We start from the raw sequence: 24,798 nt of genomic DNA on the forward strand, positions 1-24,798 counted from the left end.
ATGTGCAGGTATCTCAGCTCCGCCATGAGCTGTCCATGAAGGATGAGCTGCTTCAGTTTTATACCAGTGCAGCGGAGGAGAGCGAGCCTGAGTCTGTCTGCTCAACCCCGTAAGTCACCAGTGGGCTGAGTTTCTGGAGCTTTTCTTGAAGTTCTTAGAATCACACAGGCAGGGTCACCGGCACTGCAGGTCAGCCTTTTCCAGAGTGACCACCTGATGCCTCACAGGGGGTGCTTTTACCATTCTAGTGGACCTGGAAGGGCAGGTTTTATGCTTTCCTCTGACCAAGTCTTACTGCATGTTTGTGAGGCCCTGGTGTGTTAGTGGGTAACAGGTGGGCTGTGCTGTGCTGTTGGAGGAAGTACAGGGTTCTACAACCAGCGGTGCCATGGTGGGTCCTTGCAACAGAAGACATGGGGGCTTCTCTGAGAGTCACCAGAGCGTGAACTCTAGAGGCCAGCGGCCTGAAACTTCATAGCCACGGTATCTGACCTCTGTGTGCTTGCCCCTTGTTTGTAAAATTGAGCTGTTCGTAATATGTAGGTCATAGAGTTACCACATGCAGGATACGTAGCTCATGGAGGTGCATTGTTATAAGTATTTATTTAACTCCCAGGCATTCCAGAATCGTGTTGGCTTTAAATAGAGTTGACACTCATCCCCTGCACTGAATTTGTGGTGACATGGCAACTGCACATTGTAGATAGAGGGTTGGGATGTGGGTTTGAAGTGGTGGTGAGACTGCATGTTGGGGTTTCCTGGTCATGCAGAAGCTGACTGCTTGCAAGCCTTGGGAACTTGCTTTGCGGCCACCCCTCTGGGTCTCCACGCGGGTTGCCGGGTGCTGGAGGAAATGTCCACCTCCCCACTTTGAATACGATTTCTTTCCAGGCTGAAGAGAAATGAGTCGTCTTCCTCAGTCCAGAGCTACTTTCATTTGGACTCCCTTCAGAAGAAGCTCAAGGACCTGGAAGAGGAGAACGTCGCGCTTCGATCTGAGGTGAAGCACCCCGTTCTTGCCCTGCTGGAAGTGAGCGGCTCTGTTTGCCTCACACGGGAGGGTCACTGTGTGACAGTGCTGGCCTGGAAGGCGCCTGTCTGAGGAAGAGCCCCCGGGCCTGCTCCTGAGCTCCAGGGACATGGGGTGCTCAGCACAGGGCCTCGGACATGTGCGTCCTGCCTTCTGGGCTGGCCACGCGAACCAGCTAGTAAATGGTGCAGTGTGGGGACTGCAGCCCCTGCTCCTTACAGTGAGGCCCTCCACTGGCTCTCCCAAGAAATGGCCTGGAGGCTGGGGGCAGAGCCAGTTTTCATATTACTGCAGATAGATTTGTTCCAAGGAAACTGCACGAGAACTTGGAGACATATTTCTTATATAGTTAACTTTAAAAGGTTTACTTAGGGTGACTTGGGAACCTACATGTTTGAGAATTTCCTATATTGGTCAGGAAGGCCCTCTGCCAGGCACTTAGTCTACATTATTTATTGTTTTTTCAATCTTTACCACAATGCTGGAAGCTGACTACTTTAGTTCTCACTAACAGTGTGCTTACAGGGCCCTGGGCAGTTGGTGTTTGCCACCCCAGGGTTGTGCAAGTTAGTCAGTGACAGAGGCAGGATTTTCCAGTCTCTATGACTCTAGCCCACATTTCCTTTAAAAACACTGATGCATGCAAATTTGATAGTTTGCTTTAGTTAGCAGTTAGTTTGTGCTTGCTAGCCCAAGAGACCTTGGCCCTGTCTGTCAGGTTGGGCTGTGTGCCCACCTAAGCTTCAGACTCCTGAAGCCCCTCCAATAGGGCAGACCTTGAACTTGCCACACATTGGAAAGAGCCTCCTGCACCATCTGTTGCAGACCTCACCTCTCCAGCCCTTGTTTACTAATGGGAACCACAGACCAGAACAACCAAGAGAGTTGCTCTGCCAGCCAGTGGCTGAGCCAGCACCTGGGGAGTGCTCCCTACCTTCTGAGTCTAGTGCTGCTCACCGGCATATTCCCCAGATAAATGTTCCAGTCCCTGGCACCCAATGCTCTAGCCTCTGTCAGTCTTCACCCACAGCTAGCAGAGCGAGTGGGGCCCAGCTACAGATTCCCACTACCTCACTTTCTGTCCCTCTGGGGCCAGGGCCTGAACACTAGAGACACCTTCCTTCTAACTGGGGAATTTTCTATGGGCCTTTGGATCTCTGTGTTTCACCTTTCTAGCTAGAGCAAGCTGTCCAGAGGCCCAGGACTGCTCTGCTCCTGAATTTTAGTGCTATTGTATTGGGCTTTGTGCTTAGCAAGCTGGACGCAGCAAGTTTAACTACCTCAGACCTCATAGTTCAGTGCCTAGCATGTAGTCAGTGCACAGTAGATTCTCCTTAGAATGCCCGCCATTGGCAGGGCGGTGTCTTAGGCATTATGCAGGCCACAGGGGTGACTGTATGTACAAGCAGACAGACTGATACAATGGTGTCACTTCAGTGGTTCAACAGAGCCTGGCATGTAGCTCTTGTCCTGGCTTTGTGAGGCGCCCTCTAGTGGTGCACAGTTTTCAGCTAGCATTCATTAACTAAGCGGGGGATTCAGAGTGACTTTCTGTACTTGAGGGCATAATGGGTGTCAGGTGGAGGGATGCTAAAGGGCAGTTTCCCAGGCCCAGGTTTGCCCCTGTTCCAGTCCTCAGCCCTCACCTGCCGGCCATCCCCAATGTGAGTACTAGACTCTGACCTAGCCCCTGTCCACAGGCCTGCCAGCTGAAGACAGAGACCATCACCTACGAAGAGAAGGAGCAGCAGCTGGTCAACGACTGTGTGAAGGAGCTGAGTATGTCCCCAGAGCCCCCCTGCCTCCACTCCCTCCTTTTACTGTCTCACTTGCCATCATCATTATGATAGACGGCTTTGCATCTCCCTCTGTGAAGGGCAGTCTCCCTGCCAGCCTGTGGCTCAGTGGCATATGTCTTAGAACACCAGTCTTCTCCCAGCCTTGTGTGGCACCCTTCTCCTCATTTATGAATTTTGAATGCTAGGCTGTCATCCATACATTATCTGTTTCCCACTGGGGTGATATATATAATTTTTATTCTGTCTCTGCATTAGATACTGGAATTATTTAATGCCTATGTTAGGTTCAGACACAAAAACTTGTGTTGAAGATATAAAAAACTGCTTCTAGTAATTTGATTTGCAGACACTGAGACTCGAGTCTTAGTTTTGCAAATAAGTACTTTTCCCGCTAACTCTGTTGAGTTTACAAGGCAAGGCAAGGCAAAAGGGCAAATGGAATATTTTGCATTTCAGCAAAATGCTAGGTAAATGAAACACACCCCATGTTCAAATTTAGTAAAATGGGTCAAGGCTCTGGCTGACGGGAATTGTGCTATGCACCTGCAGCAGCTCCTTTCTGGAGCAGGGTGCCACAGGGCTTCCACAGATCTGTTCATGCATGGAACAGTGGATTCAGATAGGTGCCCCTGTATTTGGGCCGTCACTTCCGGCCCAGTCCTGGAGCCTGCCTGAGCTGCTGGGGGGAGACAGCCTCAATTTGTGGTGTCAACCCTTACAGGAGTGACAGCCCATGAGAAGGTTGGCTTCCTCTCATCATTAACTGAGCCCTAAAGGTGCCACTCTGCCCCACCATGTGGGAAAATGATCACTGTGAGTTCCTTCCTCAAGCACTCCTCCACTCCTCCCCACTCGGTGGCTTTTCACGTGTGGATTGTCGAGAAAGCATTCTCTCTGGTCTGTGCATGTGATTTTCTGACTTAGTCTGTGGTTGTCATTTCTTCTCAAAGGGGATGCCAATGTCCAGATTGCCAGTATCTCAGAGGAGTTGGCCAAGAAGACGGAAGATGCTGCCCGCCAGCAGGAGGAGATCACACACCTGCTGTCGCAGATTGTGGACTTGCAGAAAAAGGCAAAAGCTGTAAGGCTTCTGTTTCTTTCACTAACAGAAAAACAGCGCCATGCTGTCATAGGGGTAGTCCTCCCATCGAGCGTGTGCTGACCCTTTGGAGAAAAACTTGGTGGTTCAGTAATATAAACCGGTTGCCCTGAATTGTCAGGGAGTCTTATTTATGACCTCTCATCTCCTAAGAATTATCTGTTAGTAGAATTCATAAGAAAGGTATGGTAGATAGAGAAGTTTGAACTTTAACCTATGCATCAGCTAGCTTAGTGTTTGTTTTTACTCAGTGTAACAGGTGTGTTCTGCAGTAGAACATCGTCCCTTGAGATTAAAGATCAGTTTAGTTTCCCATACAAGTCTTTGACTGTAAGCAAGAGATGAAAATCTTCTGGAAAAAGAAAGAAAGGAAGGAAGGAGGGAGAGAAAGAAGGAAGGAAGGAAGTGCTTTCAGAGAGAAGCTGGAGGTGGGGTTGGGCAATGGAGAATGAATATGGACATGGGAAAGACTTTGCCTTCAAAATTATATAAAAGACAGTGTTTTACTCCAGCGTACAGTCTGCATTGCACTCTGGAAAGGTGATGTGCTCATAATGGGTCAGGTAGCAGGAGGGGAAAGTTGGGCTTACCTGGATGTCTTAACGGAGCAAATGACTTGTCTTCACCATGTTTAGTGCACAGTGGAAAATGAGGAGCTTGTCCAGCACCTGGGGGCTGCCAAGGATGCCCAGCGGCAGCTCACAGCTGAGGTAGGTGTCTGCTTCCTCTCTTCAGGGCTTCTGGTTCCACTAAAGGTGGGGCAGCCTCCCTTGACAGGCTGTGAATGGTCATTTGCATTAGGACAGCCATTTTTACATTGTATTTAGTGCTGCTTTTACTTTGCTACCCGCTGCCCCTTGGGGGTGGTTGTGAGCAACCCAAATGGCTCATTTATTAACAACGCAAAGAAACATAGTCTGTGAAAGGAGCATGTTCCAAGACACAGCTGGAAACGACTGTAGGCCTATTTGCTTTTTCTTTTGTTAATATCTTATCAGGTTGCCCAGCCTGAGGCGCTTTCCAGTCTGTAACCTTGCCCCAAGTAAGAGAAAAAGCCAGCCTTAAGGACTGTTTGCTGTTTGGCCAGAGGCCTGCGGGGAAGAGGGCTCCATGAGGTTCTGGGGACTCAGGTCGCTCCAGTCTTCTGGCTGCCAGTGAGTGGGCACATGTGCATGCAGGTGCTCCGAGTCCTGATGAGGTCCTGACCCGCTGCATATTTCCTGGTCTCCCACAGCTTCGAGAGCTGGAGGACAAGTACGCAGAGTGCATGGAGATGCTCCACGAGGCACAGGAGGAGCTGAAGAACCTGCGGAACAAGACCATGCCCAACACCACGCCCAGGCGCTACCATTCCCTGGGCCTGTTCCCCATGGTGAGTGGTGCTTTTCCCGGCACCCTCCCACCCGGGGAGCCCTGGGAGCCTGCGTCCCGGTGCTAGGAGGTGCCAGCACTGACGTTTCTGACCACTGGAGTTGCGTCTTTCAGTGAGAAGCCCAGGTCTGGACCCAGACAAGGGGCAGATGGGTGATGAGTGACTCCCAGAATCCCGGTAAAAGAACAAAGAACACTCTTTCCCCGAGTTTGCGATGGAGTATGATCTACCCAAGGTCCCTAGCTGGCCTGGGTAGCTTTGGAGGTTGCTTGCCTGACTTTCCCCCCTGGCTTCTCCCTGGTGCTACCAGTCTCCAGGACCATCTTGTTTCGTTCACCCCACCTCCCCTGCTCTCAGGGACAAACCTGCTTTGAAAAGCAAACCATTACGTGCGGAGTGTGAACTGAAAACACGCATTTCAGTTTCTTCTGGAAGGCTTCTCAGCTTTCATATTTGTTGAGGTAAAGCTTTTGTTTGCCTTTTTCTGTAGCTCTTGGCAAGCCCAGTTTTGAAGATGACTATTTTTAAAGTGCATTATGCATTAAATTAAAGCAGTTTAAAGAACACCCAGATCAGCCTCTTTTGGTCCCTGTCATTCTAACAGTGAGTAGCAGTTTTTGTTCAACTGTGCTCCCAGTTTTTTATGGCAGGAGTTCTTAATCTGGGTTCCACAGATAGAATCCAGGAGCCCGTGAACTTTGAGGGAATTGTATACCTTTTATTTTCATTAATCCCTGACTCTATTTGGTATTTCCCTCCTCTGTGAAGGCAGGTAACAAGCCTAAGTGATGAGCATTATCTGTGAGAGGTGTTTTCATAGCACATTTCAGTGTTGTGGGTGTCTCAAAGCACCACTGATGCTAAGTCCACTCCAAAATCAGTCAGCAGTCCTGAGGCCAAATAACTCATCTTCTTTGTCATCCTAATGATTTTATTCATTTAAAAATAGTATTCTGAGAGGGGTATAGATTGCCAGAAGGAACAGGATCACAGCCCAGAATGTCACAGAGTCTGTTTGCGGTTTTGCCCTAGCGTGGCTTTAACTCTGATCATTTGATCTCTCATTTTCCATGGCAGGGGTAAGAAGTCCCTTACTCTCTGTTTGTAGAACTCTGATGTAAACCAGATGACGAATAATAGTATTAAGAAAGCCACACTGGCTTCAGCAGATCTGAGACCTACCTAGGGAGGCCTTTCACCCACGGGCCTGTATTTGTGATACTCTGTGGGTAGTAATTATAAAATAAATTGGCACATCTGTGAGTAAGAACTGGCAACATGCCCAGTGGCCCTTTTCTGACTTGAGGTTCCTGCTGGCTTCTCTTGAGTCTCCCAGCTCCACACTAGAGTGGCCCGAGAGCTGGTGCCCTGGCAGCCTCATGTGCGGCCTTCTGGGAAGCACTGACAACAGGTGGCTATGTAAATTTAAATCAATTGAAAAAAAAGATTTTAGTTCCTTAGTCACTGTGGCCACATTTCAAGTGCTAGTAGCCACCATGGCTAGTGGCTCCCATGTTGGACAGTGCCTACAGAGGGTAGTCAGACCATCATTGCAGGAAGTTCCCGTTGGTCAGCATGGAGTTAGTCCTCCCCTTTAGGTAGGTCCACATGGATGCCCAGCAGGTGCTTCCTGCACACGCCTGGTCCTGGGGGCATCTTCCCCATAAGTGTAAGGGGTTGTTTGAAGTGTTTGGGGTGACAGAGAGGGACAACCAGTGTAGTTGAGTCTCATCTAAGTGTCTGGCCCATTGGGGAAGTGAGAAGCCTGGCCGTCCCCTGACCACAAAGCCAATGACCTATCCAGGGGAGAAATAAAGGAACTGTTCAGAAAACCAGCAAGGACTTCTGTGTTTGGTGTCTGGCTGGAGGAAAGTCAAGTTTTATAGTGAGAACAGGAATCTGAGCAGGTTGGTAAGAGGTGGTGGACCATGGCTAGCAGGTGGGGAGAGGAGAGGAGCTTCTCTTGCAGGGGGCCAGGGGAAGATGACAGTGGGGGCCTGGAGGTCACAGTGATATGACTCAGTCATGCACATAGAGACCGTGTCCCCTGTACAGAGCCAGAGGGCCTTCTGGAGGCAGAAAGTGCCTGCCTAGGAGCCAGAGTTGGAGGCCTTGGTCTGGCCTCTATGCCAGATTCTAGGGGTCCAGGGGCTGTGGCAGACCTTGTAACCACAGAAGCTTAGTGAGGCCATATCTGACCATTTGGAAGCTTGGAGATATTTGGAAGCTCACCTGTTTCTGCCAGTCTGAACATACTCCTCTCCCTCCCATAAGTTCTCTGTCCCTCCTTGTGACCACGGTCATAGCTCATGGTCCAGCCAAGGGAACGTGGGTGTGTGTTCAGATGCTCGACTGCAAGTGAGTTAGGGTCTTTGCACTCCATGTCTCATGGTGCTTTCACTGTTCAGAATCCTCCTTGGCCGTTGCTCAGCCTGGGCCTCTTCAGCAGAGATGCTCTGAACCTTGTGTTGTGTGGCAGGACGTCTGTGGGTTTCTGATGCCTCAGCTTACCTTTCCACAGCCCCTGTGGCTGCACACCTTTAGACAGAGCATTTGGGCTGCTGCTCATTGATGTGTATTTTCTGACTTTTCCCAGGACTCCTTGGCAGCGGAGATTGAGGGAACCATGCGCAAGGAGCTGCAGTTGGAAGAGCTCGAGTCTCCAGACATCACGTATGGCCAGATGGTTTTTATTGTTCTAAATTTCCCAGAGACTGACGGGTGGTCCGTGGTATTCAAAACTAGCAATGTTTGGGTCTCCAGCACTGACAGCTGTAACTGTGGTCCTTTGCGGCCCAGGTTAGGGGAAATAAGAGAACACAGCTGACATCACCTCTCAGCAACTCTTGTGAGGTCTTAAGACATATTTTGAACTTCTAGAAAGTTGGAAAAGAAGAGATGTGTTTCCCATCTCTCTCAACACAGGCTCCATTATGACACAGGTGTACATTTTTCTCTTTCCTTTAGTGGAAAACACTAAGTAGTGTTTATAATGTCTGCTAGGAAAAGAAAGATAGAAATGCAATATGTGTTACAGAGAGTGCTCCGGGGGTGTAAGCAAACCTTCCTTTTCCTTTCTGCACACACCCAGGGACTCAGCCTCTACATCTTCCTTCCTAACTTCAGATCTGGTCAGGGCCTGCCCCAAAGTGTTTATAAAGATCCTGTGGACCAGGTTTCGTCTTACTTTCTCCATAGACAGAACTTAAATGGGACTCTGGGAGTGACAGGTGTTCAAATGACTTTGGTACACATGTGAAGCCCCTTGTAGGTGGTTCCCTAAGGAAAGGACCATGATGCAAACATGCCTACCATTTTCTCCTTAAAAGGGAACAAATTAGCATCAAATGTGGTTCTGCTCTTAGAAATAAACAGCTGCCAAAAATAGCCACCTCTGGTATTTTTTATCTCATGGAAGTTTAGGACCCAGTTTTTTTCTCTGACTGGCACATTCTCAGTCTACACATATATACTGAGCCCCACTAAGTGCTCAGCAGTGAACATGCCTTTCTGCAGCTTGCATTTTAGTGCATATAGTGAAAAGAGAACTCGCTAGGGACAAAACAATGCTTAAGTACTTTTATTGGTAGGTCAAACTTCAGGGGCATGAAAAGCAGTATCACTTTGTGGGGTTTTATGGGAAGTACTGAGGTTTGAACTCAGGGTATCGCACTTGCTAGGCAGATGCTCCACCATTTGACCCATACCCCCTGCCCTCTTTTATTTAGTTATTTTTCAGAGAGGGTCTCACTTTTGCCTGGGACCAGCCTTGAACCACCATCCTCCTACCTCTGCATCTCTTAGAAGTGAGATAATAGGTGTATGCCACCATGCCCAGCTTGTTCTTTGAGCTAGGGTCTGGCTAATTTTTTTTTGCCTGGACTGACCTCGAACTTTGATGCTCCTATCTTCACCTCCGAAGTACTGGTATCGCAGTCATGAGCCACTGCACCCAGTATCACTTGTGCTAGCTGGACTTAGTGAGCATTGAGTCTTTTGATTTTTGTACTGTGAAGGAGGCACCTGGCACCCGAGGGAACACATGAAGGTACAGAAGAGCAGGCTGCTTGGGGACTCCTTTTTGGCCATTTTTGGAGGGTCTAATGCTAAGGTTTTCCTGCATTTGCTTATCCATGGATGCTCTGTGTTCTCCCCAGCCATCAGAAGCGTGTCTTTGAGACTGTGAGAAATATCAATCAGGTTGTCAAACAGAGATCTCTGACTCCTTCCCCCATGAACATCCCCGGCTCCAACCAGTCCTCTGCCATGAACTCCGTCTTGTCCAGCTGTGTCAGCACTCCCCGGTCCAGCTTCTATGGCAGTGATGTTGGCAACATTGTCCTGGATAACAAGACCAACAGCATCATCCTGGAAACTGAGGCAGCTGACCTGGGGTGAGTGAGCTTAGCCTTTAGTTTTCTGTTTGGGGAGAGGAGAGGTAGTATGCACTGTATGTGCTCAGTAGTCACCTGGGAGAGGTTGATACTAATCACCTGAAGCGTGCAGACCCAGATCTGCTCTGCGAACTGCCGAGCTGTCCTTATCATTGTGTGGGCATTTTAATAAGTTCGAAGAGGTACAAGAAGTTGACATCACAAGTCTGCTTTTCTGTAAAATGCTGAAGGGGAGGGTTGAGGAGTTTTTTTCCCTTTAATCACCATTAGTGAGCTAAACAATAGACATTTGTTTTGTGAATGCCTTTGTAGCGTGGATGTTGGAAAAGCTGAGGAGGACCTCCATTCTCTGGCTTGCTCCAAGAGGGGGCTGTGTGTCACATGGTGGGTCAGTAGGGTCATCCTTCTCAGCAGCAGAACCTGCTCCTCCTCTGTTGTCCACTGACTTGCTAAGATTGATTCTTCTGGACACATTGGGTCAGTCAGGTGTGGAGCTCCAAGATCAGAGCAGGGTTTGTTGAGTTGAGGTCTCGGCTGCTTTAATCTATGAGAAAATAGGAGTCCTTTGGTCAGTGGCCTCTGGCAGCCACTGGCACCGGCAGGTTTTTGCTCAGGGCTCAGAAGGAGATGCTTCTAGTAGTACAGGTGCTCGCACCTGCCCTGCGGAGCAGCTCTTCGGGACCTTCATTTCCCTGCATTTGCAGAATTTCCACTGCTGGCCTTGCACAGGGACAGTCCCCTGATCCCCTCCAGGCCCCGTCTGGTGGTGTGGTCCTCACCGCGTTTCTTCTGCAGGGCCGAGGAGCGTGGTAAGAAGCCGGGCACGCCAGGCACGCCAGGCTCGCACGACCTGGAGACGGCGCTGCGGCGGTTGTCCCTGCGCAGGGAGAACTACCTGTCGGAGAGGCGGTTCTTCGAGGAGGAGCAGGAGCGCAAGCTGCGGGAGCTGGCGGACCGGGGCGCGCTGCGCAGCGGCTCGGTGACGCCCACCGAGAGCATCATGTCGCTGGGCGCGCACTCGCGCCTCTCCGAGCTCACCGGCTTCTCGGGCATGTCCTTCAGCAGCCGCTCCTACCTGCCCGAGAAACTGCAGATCGTCAAGCCTCTGGAAGGTGACCGCTCGCGCCCACGGCCCCTCTCTGCCCTGCTCGGAGACTCCCTGTGGGCCCTGATCCACCACCGGAAAGCAGGCCACCTCTGTCACACCTACTCCTTTTTCTTCCGCGACAGCCACCCGCGCTGCTGGTTTGAATTCCTCTGAGGTGGCCCTCACCCCAGCATCTGTGCCTGTCACTGCAAGTTGGGTAGTGCATGCCGGGGCCACCCAACCAACTTCTGGGGTGATGCGCATGGTGGTCTGCTTAGGCTCTTTCTTTTGCTGTTAGTGCCTTAGACATAAAAACCTGTTGGAGAGGCAGAGGCTCTGCACACAGGCCCAACCCTGAGCCATGCCTGAAGTCTGAGAAAGGTAGACAAATAATATGTTAGCTTTTCAGAAACTTGGTGTCAAGGTGTAGTCCCAAGCAAGCGCTGTACTTAGGTTCTGGGCTCAGGCGTTCTAGTTGATCTTCATATGAAGAGGTGTGGCTTCTACAGGTGCATTGCTGTGAGCCAGGCAGCTGGAGTCTGTAATCTGGAGGCTGTAAGGAGGTAGCTATGGAGGCCGCTGAGGGTGAGGCAAGCCCTCTTCCAGAAGCGCTTCACTTGTTAGTATCAGGGCTTCTCAGACGATTAAGCTTATGCATAAAGTCACCTCTTTTCCTTTTTTATTTTTGTTGCTTTGGGTCTTATAAAATTTTCCCTATACCTACTGTTATCCTGCCAAGAGCTACAAACCATTTGTAGTTTTCATTGGTTACGCCTTTAGTTTAGAAACCCAGTGAGTATGAGGAGGTATTTTAGAATTCTGTATTACATTCTTGGTGCAAAATCAAGTCAAAATTTCTGTAGGTCAGTATTTCTCAACTTTTATTATTTCTTTGAAGGAGCATGTTAGATCTGTCCACCTGATTAAGAAATTCTAATGCCACGGATACATTGTTTATGTAAAGTATATGCCTGTGTTCTGTGCCTAGAAGAAACACAATGGTTTTCACCTCAGCAGCCCCCATTTTACCTCCGTGGGGATGGTATTGCCCTGTTGAGGATGAAGCTGGAGGGAGGTTGTGCTTGCTGAAGACTCAGGCCATGCCGAGGCCTTGCATTTTTCAAAGGAAAGAAGAGGATGGCCTGTTTTTCTGTTTTCATTATTTTTAAATTGTATCTTTGAGGTTCTTTCTAGATTTCCGAAAAAGGATGGCTCACTCTTTTTTAATTGTTTATTCAGTTATAAGCTTGGCGATTGTTTATCTACAATTATGTCTTATTTTCTTTCAATAAAATCTTCCATTTCTGCAATTTTACTTTCTGCCTTTCTTTTCTTTTCCTTCCTTTGTCTCTCAAAGATCATTGAACTTTATCATTTCTGTCTCCTCTGCTTTCTGTGTTTTACTGTGTTTCATTAGATCATCTAAGACTGTGTTTTTGGGTTCATTTTCCAAGCACATTACAGGATAAGATTTTTAAAATCTTATTTTGACCAATTCATGTTTATTTCTTCTAACCTTGTGACTTAGTAGTAGTATTTTTGTGATAAGTTAATAGAATAAGAGGAAATCCCACTCAATTTTCAAGGTAACTTTCATCTCTGGGCCCGTGTTCTCCAGGAAGCTAAGTTACTATCATTAAAAACTCATGTCTTATCAATATGGCCTATAACTCGTCCTCATGATATAGATCCTTTTGTCTGCAATTTTGAAGTTCTCTGACTTCTTTCTTAGCTATTTAAAATACAACCAGTGTTTTCTACCCCCTCCCCCAGTTATTTTTTGTGTCTGCCTGACTATAAGTTCCATTCACTCTAACTGTGGTATTGGAGGGTCCGTCCTTTTCAGCTATTTTCTTTATTTGTGACATAGGCTCATAGTCATCAAAAGAAAACTGTTGGGGAGTAAATGTGATGTGTTTTGCTTTGTGCCTGTCACCCAGTAGTTGCTTATTAAGACTTAGATACCTCAAACTTACCCCTGTTCTAGCAGCTGATATCTAAAGGGCTGAGTTACTGGTGTTGAGACCTGGACCAGCCTTGTGCTGGGTCATGTTTTACATCCTTTTTCAGTGGCCGATGAGATGTTGATAGGATTCTCTTGATTTCCAGGAGCCCAGGTAAGGGTACCTGTGGTGAGGCCCCAGAGGGTGTTGGCTGGGATTATAGAGAATACAATCAGTGGCCTCCATCTGTGTCCCCTTTTCCCATTTAATTAATCTGGCTGTCTGCTAATTATGTTAGCCAAACTAGCCAAGTTGGGTGTTTAAGAACACCAGCACTCTTGTCTCTTCATCTAACCTTACAAGTTTAAGCAGGTGAAGAAAAAACAAAACATTCATATATCTAGAAAGAGAGATATCTGTGTTTAAAAAAAAAAAACCACGCTAGTGCTATTCCTTTTCCTGTATTTTGCTCTTTCTGACTAATTATAACTAAGGGAGTGTTTCCAAACCAACAAGTTCACATGGAATTAGGGGAAACACACCCTTCAAGCTGTGCTTTATCCTTTGGGGTTCATTCTGATTTTCAAGCCCTGACATTCCTCTGACATAAGTGGTTTGGTTTTCTTCTCCTTTGATGATGTGGGAACTTCTTAGCTGGAACAGTGGTGTGTGGAAGGAAAGCAGATGAAAGACAAGGAACAGGAATTGGAATTGCATTTTCTCCACTGCTCACACCTTTGTTCCATAGAACGTGGTGCTGGCCAAGACTACAGAGGTTGCCTCTTCCCTTGCCCCATTGCCTCTCCTGAGCCTGTCTTTATGTGGGTAGAAGGAGTAGGTGAGTCTGAGATGGAGTAGGCAATGGGAGTTGTGTTTGAGAAGTAAAGTAAGCCAGGGTGGGGAGATGGGGAAGAGGGAGAGGCAACGAGGGCTCAGCTCTGAATCAGGTGTGACTCATATTTATTTCTTAATTTTCCCCTTGTATTGAAGGAAGGAAGGACTTCAGAAAGCCAGGACATGGGTAGAATTCCTATGTAGCAATGGAAGTAGAGGGAGGAGAGGCGGGAGGTGTTCTGTTCAGATACTGGGTTCAGTAAAAGCCCTGGGGACCTTGAAACCAGCCAGGGGTAGAAAGTTCATGAGCTCTACATTACTGAAATTCCACAGCGAGGTGGCTTTCACAGCGTCACTCTGCAGAATAGAAACACCTGTTCGGTTAAGCTAACAGGTGTGTTATTGGCTTCATTCCTGAGACACAAGTGTGTGGCCTTGTCACTTCTGGGAAGCAGTGTATACAGTTAAGAGGATGGACACTGGTGCTGACCTCAGTTTCAGTCCTAGATCAGACACTTGCAAAGTTTGGGAGTGTCTTTACCCCCTGGGCTCAGTATCCTTGTCTGTAGAATGGACACAGCAGGGCGACCATGAAAACTAGAGGAGTTATAATTAAAGACCTCTCAGAAGAGTGCACAATACTTAGTAGGTGTCCTGTAAAGGTGGCTATTCTTGTGGAAGGGATGCCTGACATGCAGGGTAAAAAGCCAGGCTCCATAAATCTTCCAATTGAAATTGTGCTGAGTTTCCTCAGCTTTGCAGTGTCAGGGAAGGCAGACAGCTTCGACTCCACACATCTCTGGAGTCTCCTTACCTCCAATCTGCAGACTCTTTCAGCCCCATTTCTTGAGTCCAGCCGTAGATGAAGACAACATGGGGGTAACCTGTTGAGCAGGTGGAGGATCGAGGCCTGGTCCTCTTGCTGGTGCCCAGCCTGCAGCCCTGAGATCTCTCTTGGGACTCTAATCATCACAGGCCCCTCAGAAGGATGAGGAGAGCTGTCATTTTTCTGGGCATGTGCTTCAATTCCCCGAGCCACTTGGCTACCCTTTTCTTCCCTTTCCAAAGGAAGTGGTGAGATGGACATGCTGAACCCAGCGGTGCAGTCCCAAGCTGTGTATGACTTCTCCCTATGCTGTCCTATTGCTAGGAGTGTGCTGCCCAGCCAGTGAGCACATGGATAGTATGAGTGGGGCCTCCTAGAGGCACCAGAGGAATCCCCCCAGCAGCAGCGTGTGGTCTCCCACTGGGCCCTAGACACCCACCCGGAAGCTTTGCTGTTGGTCTTGTGTGCAGCTGGGGGCCAGCCACTGCTGCTCACTTAGCCAGAGTTCCTGGCTGGAACACTTATGTCCTGGCTTATCCTCAGACCTGGGAGTGGGGAGTAGGTATGTGGTGGCAGTGTAAGATTCCTGAATGAATCTGGGCTTTAGCTCTCAACCCTGGCTCTGTCGCCACCATTGAAGGGACTTTGGAAAGTAATCTTTCTTCAGGGACCCTCCATCTTCCCACTTGTGAAGTGTGAGTGATAATACTTGCCTCACAGCATGAGTTTGAGAAATGAATTGATAAATGTAAAATATGTTAAGTTTTAAAACAGTGAGTTGTATACTGTGTAAAACTCCAAGGCATGCCACACCTACACATCTCAGCACAAGGTTGCTTGATAAAATAGTGATGTGTGGCACCTTGCAACTCCGGATCGCACAAATCCCTGGTGGTGTTTGCACAATGTTGTTGCCACATGAGCTCCCTTGCAGTCTGGGACTTCCTTTAGATTCTCAAAAGATCTGAGCATTTTACCACAGCTCCAAAATAGGGTTTCCCATTCTCAGCACTGGTGACATTTGGGGCTGGACCATTCTTTGTCCCAGGGGCACCATCCCTGGCCTCTGTCCACCAGATAGCATCAACATCCTCCTTTTTCTGCACACACAGTTGTGGCAACCAAAAATGTCTCCAGAAATTTTGTCCTGGGGGCAAGATCATCCTGAGTTGAGAACTAGGCTCTAGGTGTCCTCACAGGCACAGATATGAGAGCGTTGCATGGAGAGTTGCCTCCCAGCGGAATGTGGAGATGGTGAGGTTACTGGACACACCACAAGGCTGCTCTACTCTCTCACGGCACAACCTGTGCCTTCCTGTCTCTTTCTCTCCTCTTATGATGACTTCCCAAGCAGCTGGCTCCTGGTATCAGTGGTATCCTCTCCTTGCTCCCCAGGGCAACCTGGTTGCCTGGAGGGATTTTGCCCACTCATCAAATAGTGGTGATTGTCAGAGCAGCCACTTGGGTGAGAAGGCTCCTGCCTCCAGTGCCTGAGCACCTCTTGAAATATCTCTTTCTTGAGCTTAGGGTTTTTATTTGTGGCCCTGTGTGTTAGGGTGACTCCTTCATCTGAAGAGTGGGGCTAGAGACCCCAGCCTCCTGGTCACGCACCAGATTGCTGGCATCACATGAAGTGTGACCAAAGTTCCAAGGGGACAGAAGACTGGCCTCCTCAAGTAGGTTGGGCAGAAGCTCAGGGCACACAGCAAGCTAGATATGCTGCGATGTTTCTTGGCAGATAACACTATGCACCCAGGAGTCCCCAGGTGCACCTGGCCTTGGAACTATTACCTTTGTAGAGCACTGGTGATACCTTGAAGTCCTCAGGAACACTCTCTGGTGTTTTTACAGACCTCACACAATGTCATCTGAGTCCTGGGGTCTGGTGTCACTGAGGAGATTGGCTCCTCCATTTTAGGCCTCTCTGTGGTGTTTTTAAATCACACCTCTTCAGTGCAATCACCCCAACCCTGCAGCCTCTTCGGGGTTGCTGGCAGAATACAGAAAATGTAAATAAAGGAATTGATGGTCATACCTGCTGTTTATCTCATTGCTTCTTTAATTTGTTTTTGCATTTCTCCTGAGTGGGTCCCAGGGTGAGCTTCACATAGTCCTGTTCTACCTAAGCTTATGTCTTCCCTGTTCCTAGCGGGCTGTGTTTGGTACAGAATTGGCACATATTCCCCCTCACTCTTGGGCTTGTCTTGCCATTTTTACCCTCTTCTATTTGTAAAATGTTAATGTGTTGAATTTGGGGGTTGACATTGGTTGATCAAAATAAAGATTTAGACTGGGCATGATGGTACATGCCTGTAGTCCCAGCTATTTAGGAGGCAGAAATGAAAGATTAAAGTCCTAGGCTAGCCCTAGGGGAAAAAAAAGCATAAGATTTCTATCTGAAAAAAATAAGCGAAAGTGAAAAGGACTGGAAGCATGGCTCATGTGGTAGAGTATTTACCTAGGAAGTGTAAGGCCCTCAGTTCAAACTGTAAATAAATAAAATACAGACTTTGTTACCAAACATCCTTGGCACACAGTATAGCATTCATTTTACTTAAAAAAAAAAAGCTGGTTTCTTACATTGGTGACCCCTCCTGCAGGAAGGGCCAACCAAGCCAGCTCTGCTGTGTCCCTCCTGCAGTCCCCTACTCAGGCATAGGTGCTTCTGAGGTTCACACTAAGTGCTCTAGGGTGGTAGACAGCCATCGTCCTTAATGCCATGTCCCCTCCTTCTCTTCCTTTTCTTCTTCAAGGTTCTGCCACCCTTCACCACTGGCAGCAGCTGGCCCAGCCTCACCTTGGGGGCATCCTGGATCCCCGGCCCGGTGTAGTTACCAAGGGCTTCCGGACGCTGGACGTTGACCTGGATGAAGTGTACTGCCTTAACGACTTTGAAGAAGATGACACAGGTGACCACATTTCTCTCCCGGGCCTAGCTACCTCCACGCCAGTTCAGCACCCAGAGACCTCAGGTGAGAGGTCCCGAGCACGCGTGACTGTCTCAGGCAGCAGAAGTTACCCGAGCCGGCCTCAGGCTTCCCCAGAGGAGATGCAGGAGCCGCCAGCCAAGCAGGAGGAGGAGGAGGAGGGGTCTGGTGAGGGCACCTCCATAAGTCCTGTAAACCTGGCACCTTTACCGGAGGCAGAGTTCTGGGCCATCCTCACCTCTGTTCCGGGCACCATCCGTAGTGGCTCTCTGTCTGTAGCGTCCGCTCGTCCGTGTGGGTGATGATGAACGCATTCCCGTTGTCTTAACCTGGAGTCTGGTGCCTCCTTGTAACTAATGGGCATGGCCCCTGCCCTTCTTAGAGGTGCATGGCCCAGCAGGGCTCTAAAAGTGGGAGCAGGAGAGGCTGCTAAAAAGAAGTGGGTTATTGGGTCCCAAGGACAAATTGTCCTTTCTCCTGGTGTGGTGTTGCCCTGTGTCTGAGGGGCAGATTCCCCAGATCCAGTGATTTCCAAGCAGAGCTGAGCCAGGCTATTCTGAGGAAATTAGGAGTGCAGGGTCATTCTAAAGGTGAAACAGTGTGGTAAAATCAGAAAGAAGCCCAGAAAATGGTCAGGACCTGCTACACCTGATGGGTGAGCCGTTTGACTTCGCTAATGTCAGTGAAGGCGCATATGTTATTCTTCCAAGTGCTCAAGGTCAAGTTTTAAAAGTATTCTAGTAATAATACTCCTTATGCAAACTATCCACGAGAGAACATCCACAGACAGCACTCTAGAAGATACTGGAAAAGGTGCTCTGGGTACTCCCCTGCCCCACCCCTGAGCATTAAAGGTGTGACCACGGGTGTGCAGATGACCCATGTCCAGTTACCACTGGGACAAAAAGCTTCAGGTCCAGAGCTCCCAGGGACCCGTGGGTCACTTGGTTACTGCTGGCCGGATTTGCAGAGAGCTCCCTGGACCTCCCGGCCCCCTGCACTGGGAAGGCAGTGAGTTCTTATGGGCTGGTCGGGGTGGGGGGGTGGACCAGGAAAAATGATTCACCCCAGTGTTATCTTCACAATATTCCCAAACCACCAGCTTTGAAGAAGGGGTGTTTATCTTTGTTATTGATAATTTTCATTTGCAAAGACCACAACAGTCCCCATGAAATAAAGATAGGAAACAGTAAAGAATCTGGGTGATGTCTTCCATCCCCGGGTTAATTTTAGATAACTGGAGTCAAGGGATGTGATTTGAATCAATTGTTCTTTTTTTTCTTTGACATCAGCTTTAGGGGATCCTCAAGTAAAAAGGATTATTTAGTGCATAGATTTATTTATGGCTTAATTTTTTTTAAAGCAGCTAAGTTACCAGATTAAGTTTGCGTGGGGATGAAAAGGTTTATTACTTAGTAGCCACACACTAAGAAAGAACAGCCAGCTGCAGTATTGAACCTCCCTTTGTCATGAACCCTAGTGCCCATTTGCAGGCAGGCAGCAGGAGTGAAACACTGTGCCTGGCTGACTTTTGCGGCTGGAAGGCTGGCATCGTGTTAAATGTGATGCCCCCCTACCACCTCGAGGTAGAAGTGAGTCCCAGAAGTGGTTGAGAAGGAATAAAGCTTATCATAGCAATAAAGACCTCTTGGAGGAGGGGCCCAGCTATGAAGAACAGAGCCCTGCCCACTTTCTTCATCATAAATATGCAATCTTTACTAAAGCCCACAGCAAATCCATCTAGCAACCTTATTTGAGGAAGGCTTGTAGATTTGCAGTGGAAACTGTAGAAAGGAGAATTATCTAGGTTGCTGAAGGTAATTTAGGAAAGGTCTCGTTGTTTAGAGGAGAGTTCTTCATAGCTTATTTTCTGGCAAAAACTCATCTCTAAAAGTTCCAGACAGAGGGAAAGGTGCACAGTGTTCTGGCCCTTTCTTCCCTCTGTTGGAAATGATAGACCATCTGATGGCTGGGACGTAAGATGCATAGGGAACGTTCTGCATAAGTCATCTTGCAGGCCCTGAGCCGAGCAGCTCCTGTAGACAATCCAGGAGTCACGGGCAGCAGATGAGTCTCAGTGGGAAGGCTGAGGCTTCATCTGCCTTGTAGTTTTTCTCCAGCTGATCTGGTCTCTGCTTTTGATCTGTCTTCAGCATTTAGGCTTTTTTGTTGCCAAACACCACAATCCTGGGAGGTGCTGTCTGCCTGGGAAGGTTTCTTAGGGAGAAATGTGGAAGACAGAAGGTGATTGACCTTTTTTCTTACAACTGATGTGATGGGGAAAAATTGGGAAGATTTGTATAGTAGGCTCTTTGTCTAGAACATGCTGTCCCATGGGGGAAAAAGTTTTGAGCACTGAAGAAATTTATTAATATATTTTAATGTATTATTTGAAGCATCATTTGATGATTTTTTAAAAATCCCCATGTCTTAAAAAGGATGATTCCATGTTAATGTATTGTGAATAACTTAGATGATTAAAATGGATTGTTTTAAACAATTTTTAGATTATAGTTTTATTTTATTTCAGAGACATATTTTATGTTTTAATTCACATAGCAAGCACATCTGTCAGAAGTTATCATTACCTTGTCCTACTAGGCTTCTTTAGGGGGAAGATTCTGCATGTGGTTAGGTCACATTTAAATCACTAGCTGGCTGGTTAGATAGGCAGCTCCGTCAAGTTATCTTAGATGCCTCGATCCCTAAAGGTGAGGAAAAGATGGGATTCAAGCACTACCCATAGAAGTTGAAGGTCAGTTTAGCCCATGCACATGGAGACATATTCTGAAACCACTCATATAGACTGTAGTATCCTGTGTGGCAGTGGCCCCTCAGTGGAGTTGTGTCATAATTGGGGCCGAGATTCACACTTGCCCAAAACAGGCCGTGACAGTTCCCTGGCATCCAGGTCCACCAGAGGCAAAAGCCAGGAATTAGCTTCTTTCATCTATTTCTTAGTTCATACTTGGTCCACGTTCAGGAGCAGTTGTGGAGTGAGGGAGGGAAAAGAACAGCTCTGGTAGAAAGGAGCCAGATGGAAAGTTCTAGCAGCCGCTCATTTCTGTAGCCCTGCTACAGGGCAGGGGCCCTATGGAGCAAACTCTTATGTGCTCAGTCCTGTCTTGCTCAAGTCTCACCGTGGTCCACGCAGATGGGACCAGATAGGCTTGTGTGGGAGCCTGACCCGAGGCCTGATGGGTATGGAAAGGAAGGGTAGATACAGTCAGTTCACAGATGTTGGGGTGCCTTTGGTGTACGGAAGTTCCTTCCCAGTATCTCCACCAAGCCAGTGGACTCAATGCCTGGTCCCCCTGCTGATCATAGCACCCTTCCATCCACTCTTCCTGGCTCTGTGGCCATTAAAGGGCAGTTGAGTTGCTACAGAACAAATGCCACACCCACCTGTGTCAGGATGTGCTCAGGGAGCCCTGGCCTCCACACCAGAACATAAGTTAAGCCAGAACAGAACATGCCATGAATGATAGAATTGATTCCTCCAAAACAAACAGCACAAACAACCCTGCTTAAAACTTCCAGAAGAAAGCTGAGAGTGGTTGAGAGTGGTTTCTGAGCCCTGCCATGGGCTTACTGAGGAGCAGAGGGGACCGTGCAGGTGCTATGGTTGGGAGAAGCTCTATGTGCACACTGTGCCCCCTGCTGGCTTGGAAGACACCATCGGGAAAGGTCTGGTGCAGCCCAGCCAGGCCAGTCTCCTGCCTGTCAGGGTCAGGATGTCAGCCACAGAAGGAAGGACCAGAAGACAGAAGGCAGGGGTTCAGCTTTGAGGTCATCTGAAGAATTCAAAGAGATTTTTGCATTTGCCCTTTGGCATATTAACAGCATTCTAAAACTTCCTCTCTAGATGGTACCTGGCCACTGAGAGGATTCCTGGCCCTCTCTGTACAATGCTGTGAAATTGGTCCTCATTTAAAATCTCATACTTTTTAGATGAAATGACAGTAGACAGCTTGGTGTGGTGGGAAGAGTAGACTTTTAATTTTGCAGAAACTAAAAATAAGTTGTACAGAAACCAGAAAAAGATCTTGTGATATATTTCACAGTCTCCATGATGGACTGCTCTGGAATGCCTGCAGGCCAGATGTCTGATGGGCAGAGGGCTTGGGGTCTCCACAGAGCTGTAGGACCAAACAAAGTCTGTGTCCGAGAAATGCTTAAGAAAGCAGAGAGACATGGTTGCCAGGCCCATGCACACCCTGGAAGGAAGGGCTTAACATTTTTCATCTTGTAATTGTACATTTTATAGTTTAAAACCACTCTTTTCTTATTACAAAAGAAAGAAAGAGCTCTACACCACTTCATGTGAAACCACTCTTGACTATGTCCTGCACCTCCAGGACAACACCTACTGAAGCCACACTAATCCTTGCACCATATTTGCAAATGATCCATTATAGGACAGACAAGGGTTTATGGAGATTTTTGTACTTGAATTCATAGAAACTTTTTCCCCCAGAAAGACTCCTGGGCACAGTTATGTAACAAAATAACAGAAAAAGTCTTTAAAACACTTTTCTGTGAAGTCTTTAAAATTCTCTTCTATGGCCTGATATTTTAGTCTTTCAGGGAGAATCCAAAAGTGTTGCTTTTGCCTTTTTTTGGTCAACGGAAAGGGAGCTGTTTCTCCTGTAGCTGATAGGCAGGCAACTAAGTCATTAGAAGTTGGGTATTTCAAAAAACATTCTGATATTGTTAGGGCTCAGTTTATGCTGGTAAGTGAAGCCTTTAAGTTGAATTGACAGTGGCTTTTATTTTCAGTTAATTTGTTTTTGTTTAGATAGAACAGGCTGGTCCCCATGGCAGCTACTGGAATTATAGGTGGGGAGGGAGGGAGAGTGTGTGTGTGTGTGTGTGTGTGTGTGTGTGTGTGTGTGTGTGTGTGTTACAAACTTATAGAAATTGCAAAGCAAATCCCGATCATAATTCAGCAGCTTCACACTACATGGTCAAATTAAAAGAACAAAATAAAGGTGCATTTCCTTTGTTTCACAAGAGTGGGAAAACAATAACAGAAAGCACTCTGTGCATCCCAAAGATGGGGTCCATTTTCCTGATTTTTAGATGCATTCGAAAAAATGTTGACATTTTTAGAAGTTACTTATGTGAGGCTTTTTTACGGAATTTGAACTCAGGGCTTTGCACTTTCGAGGCAGGCGCTCTACAGTTTGACCCACACCTCAGTGTTTTTTGCTCTGGTTACTTTGGAGATAGGATCTTGCATTTTTTCCCAGGCTGTACTGAACTGTGATCTTCCTGTTTTACTCTTCCTGCCGTAGTGAGATGACAGGAATGTATGTCACCCCCAATTTTTTTTTTCCTTCGTGATGGAGACTTGCAAACTGTTTTTCCCTGGGCTAGCCTGGAACCACGATCCTCCCCTTCTCAGCCTCCCAAGTAGCTAGGATGATTATATGACTACTTAAAAAAAAATAGTTTGGATATATGACATGGTCAGTGTTTGTTGGTCCTTAAGGGTTCTTTTGAGGCAGCCTGGATTTGTGTTGTGTCTCCTCTTAGGGAGAGGCCAAGTGCAGTGGCAGCCCTGAGTGTCGCTGTGGGGCTCATCAGGGCATTCTCTTGAGGATCGGGTTCTAGGATGGATTTTAGAGAAAGAAAAAGCTTGTTTCCTTGACTGTTTCCAGTCTGCCCTTTGCAGGTGATAGGGTAGGAAAGCAGCTGTGGGATGCTGATGTGTCCAGATTTTATTATGTGGGCAGTCGGATGGACAGAGTCCTGATCATCCTTCTAGTCCCTGCAGGTCCCCTGGGCCCACCAGAGTATCCTGATCATGTCTGTTCCTCTTCTCTCAAAGTGTTGCGTCATGGGGAAGCAGTAGGCTTTCTGCCCTGATTACCCTAAGAGGCTTGAGTGCTCTATAGGACAGCAGCCACCCCAGTTTATGTACTACAGAACCCCAGCTCTGTTGGAGACTAGGGGCTGTGTTAGGCACTCCCATCCCTACCTGAAGCAGGACTCCAGCCACCCAGTTTTCCAGGAGTATCGGAGCCACTTACCCAGGCAGAAGAGCACCATAATCACATTAGCGAGCTGGGAGCAACGTGACCCAGCCTTCCAAAGCCACCTGATGTGCACACCTGCAGCTAGCAGAAGGCTGTATGCTTGCATGTGGGGTATCTACAAAGAAAAAAATCTGCATACTAGCCACTCACAGTTCACCCCCTTGCAAGACCTTGAATAATCAAGGATTGAGTTTAAATCTCTTCAAATTTTGTATCAGTGTCAGACCTGGGGGAGGAAGAACAATTAGACATAATAAGAATTAGGGTTTTAAACTGGTAAATGCAAATTCATTCCCAAATAAAATGATGAAAACAAGTGTTAGTGTTGATCTCTAACCTATTTAATGTCTGGCCATCAATCGCTTCTCAGCCTTCTCGCTAAGATCAAGGGTGGTACCTGCCCAGTCCTAACAGCACTCAGAAGCACTCCCGGTTGGATTGAGAGAAAGAATAAGGACTTGAGTAGGAAGGTGGGGCATTGACTCCAAGAAACCCTGTCCCTTTTGCTCCCAAAGAAAGCAGCGCAAAATAAACATACAATACTATATTCTGCAGAGAACTTGTGGTTTAGATGGGCAGGGACTTGGGGTTGTGGTGTGGTCTTGGTGACCTTCCTGCCAAGAAGAGCATCACAGGTGCCTCTTGCTTTTAGATTTGGTCTCTTCTGACCCCCAGGGATTTAGGGGTCAGTCCATTGTCTGTGGCAAGCAGGAGGAACTCAGGTGAACCCTCCCCCCCACCCCCACAACTCACTGTCTGTATGTTGTATCCCAAGGAAGGGAGCTGCAGCACCGGCCCGGCAGCCTGTGGTGACACTGGAGAGCACACGCATCCATGCGTCCAGTGGTACTTGGGAGGGGCCCACTCTCCAGCTTTGGCACTGTTGACATTCATTGATCTTTGATCTTCTGAAACTGTCCATTGCTCTTGGGAAGTGGGGTCTTCTGATTTTTAGCAGCCTTTTCTTATCCCCAAACCCACTTGTATGAGATGGTTTTGGTTCTATTGATGCAACTATGTGTCTATGACACCCTGCCTTTTGCCATTGGAGATCTGGTACCTAATGGGTGGAGGAGGCGCACATTGGATTGGATATTCTGGCCATGTGTTTAAATGAGGGTACGCTTAAAATTTCAAAATCCAGCCTTGCCCTGTTTGATTTTTTTTAATGTTACCTCTTTTTCAATTGTTGTGTCTTAATTATTTCTGTTTACTACCCCCCATCCTCCCTTTCTTCCCAAATAACCCTTGTTCCTGTTATTTTGGATGCTTTTCTCAGGCCTTTTGTTGCTTCTGTTTCTAGACCTTTTTGCAGTCAGAGAATCGTGATTGTTTGGTTGCCTTCTCTTCATAGCTTATTCCATTTTTGTTATACTCACAACAATGGCTCAGTTATCTGAGTTCCTAAACACTTACTGCTTGAGAAACAAAAATTCATAAAGGCTA

General features: G+C 47.7%; 1 protein-coding gene across 21 annotated transcripts in view; it reads left to right on the forward strand.

The window, feature by feature from the left end:
• The window catches only part of Trak1 (trafficking kinesin protein 1), a 172,595-nt gene that overhangs the window by 140,553 nt on the left and 7,244 nt on the right, over positions 1–24,798 (forward strand). For 6 of the 21 annotated variants that reach the window (XM_074059018.1, XM_074059026.1, XM_074059017.1 and 3 more), the window contains 10 exons: positions 9–109; positions 892–1,000; positions 2,731–2,809; positions 3,780–3,910; positions 4,564–4,638; positions 5,163–5,300; positions 7,897–7,973; positions 9,458–9,694; positions 10,490–10,806; positions 17,138–17,479. In XM_074059018.1, the coding sequence (XP_073915119.1) occupies positions 9–109; positions 892–1,000; positions 2,731–2,809; positions 3,780–3,910; positions 4,564–4,638; positions 5,163–5,300; positions 7,897–7,973; positions 9,458–9,694; positions 10,490–10,806; positions 17,138–17,479 (1,606 nt within the window). Of the gene's footprint in view, positions 1–8; positions 110–891; positions 1,001–2,730; positions 2,810–3,779; positions 3,911–4,563; positions 4,639–5,162; positions 5,301–7,896; positions 7,974–9,457; positions 9,695–10,489; positions 10,807–17,137; positions 19,812–24,127; positions 24,199–24,798 lie in introns of those variants that run through there. The other 15 variants (XR_012443076.1, XM_074059016.1, XM_074059029.1 and 12 more) reach the window with 6 other exon arrangements.

Source organism: Castor canadensis, chromosome 17 (genome assembly GCF_047511655.1).
Source record: "Castor canadensis chromosome 17, mCasCan1.hap1v2, whole genome shotgun sequence".
NCBI classification, from domain to species: Eukaryota; Metazoa; Chordata; class Mammalia; order Rodentia; family Castoridae; genus Castor; species Castor canadensis.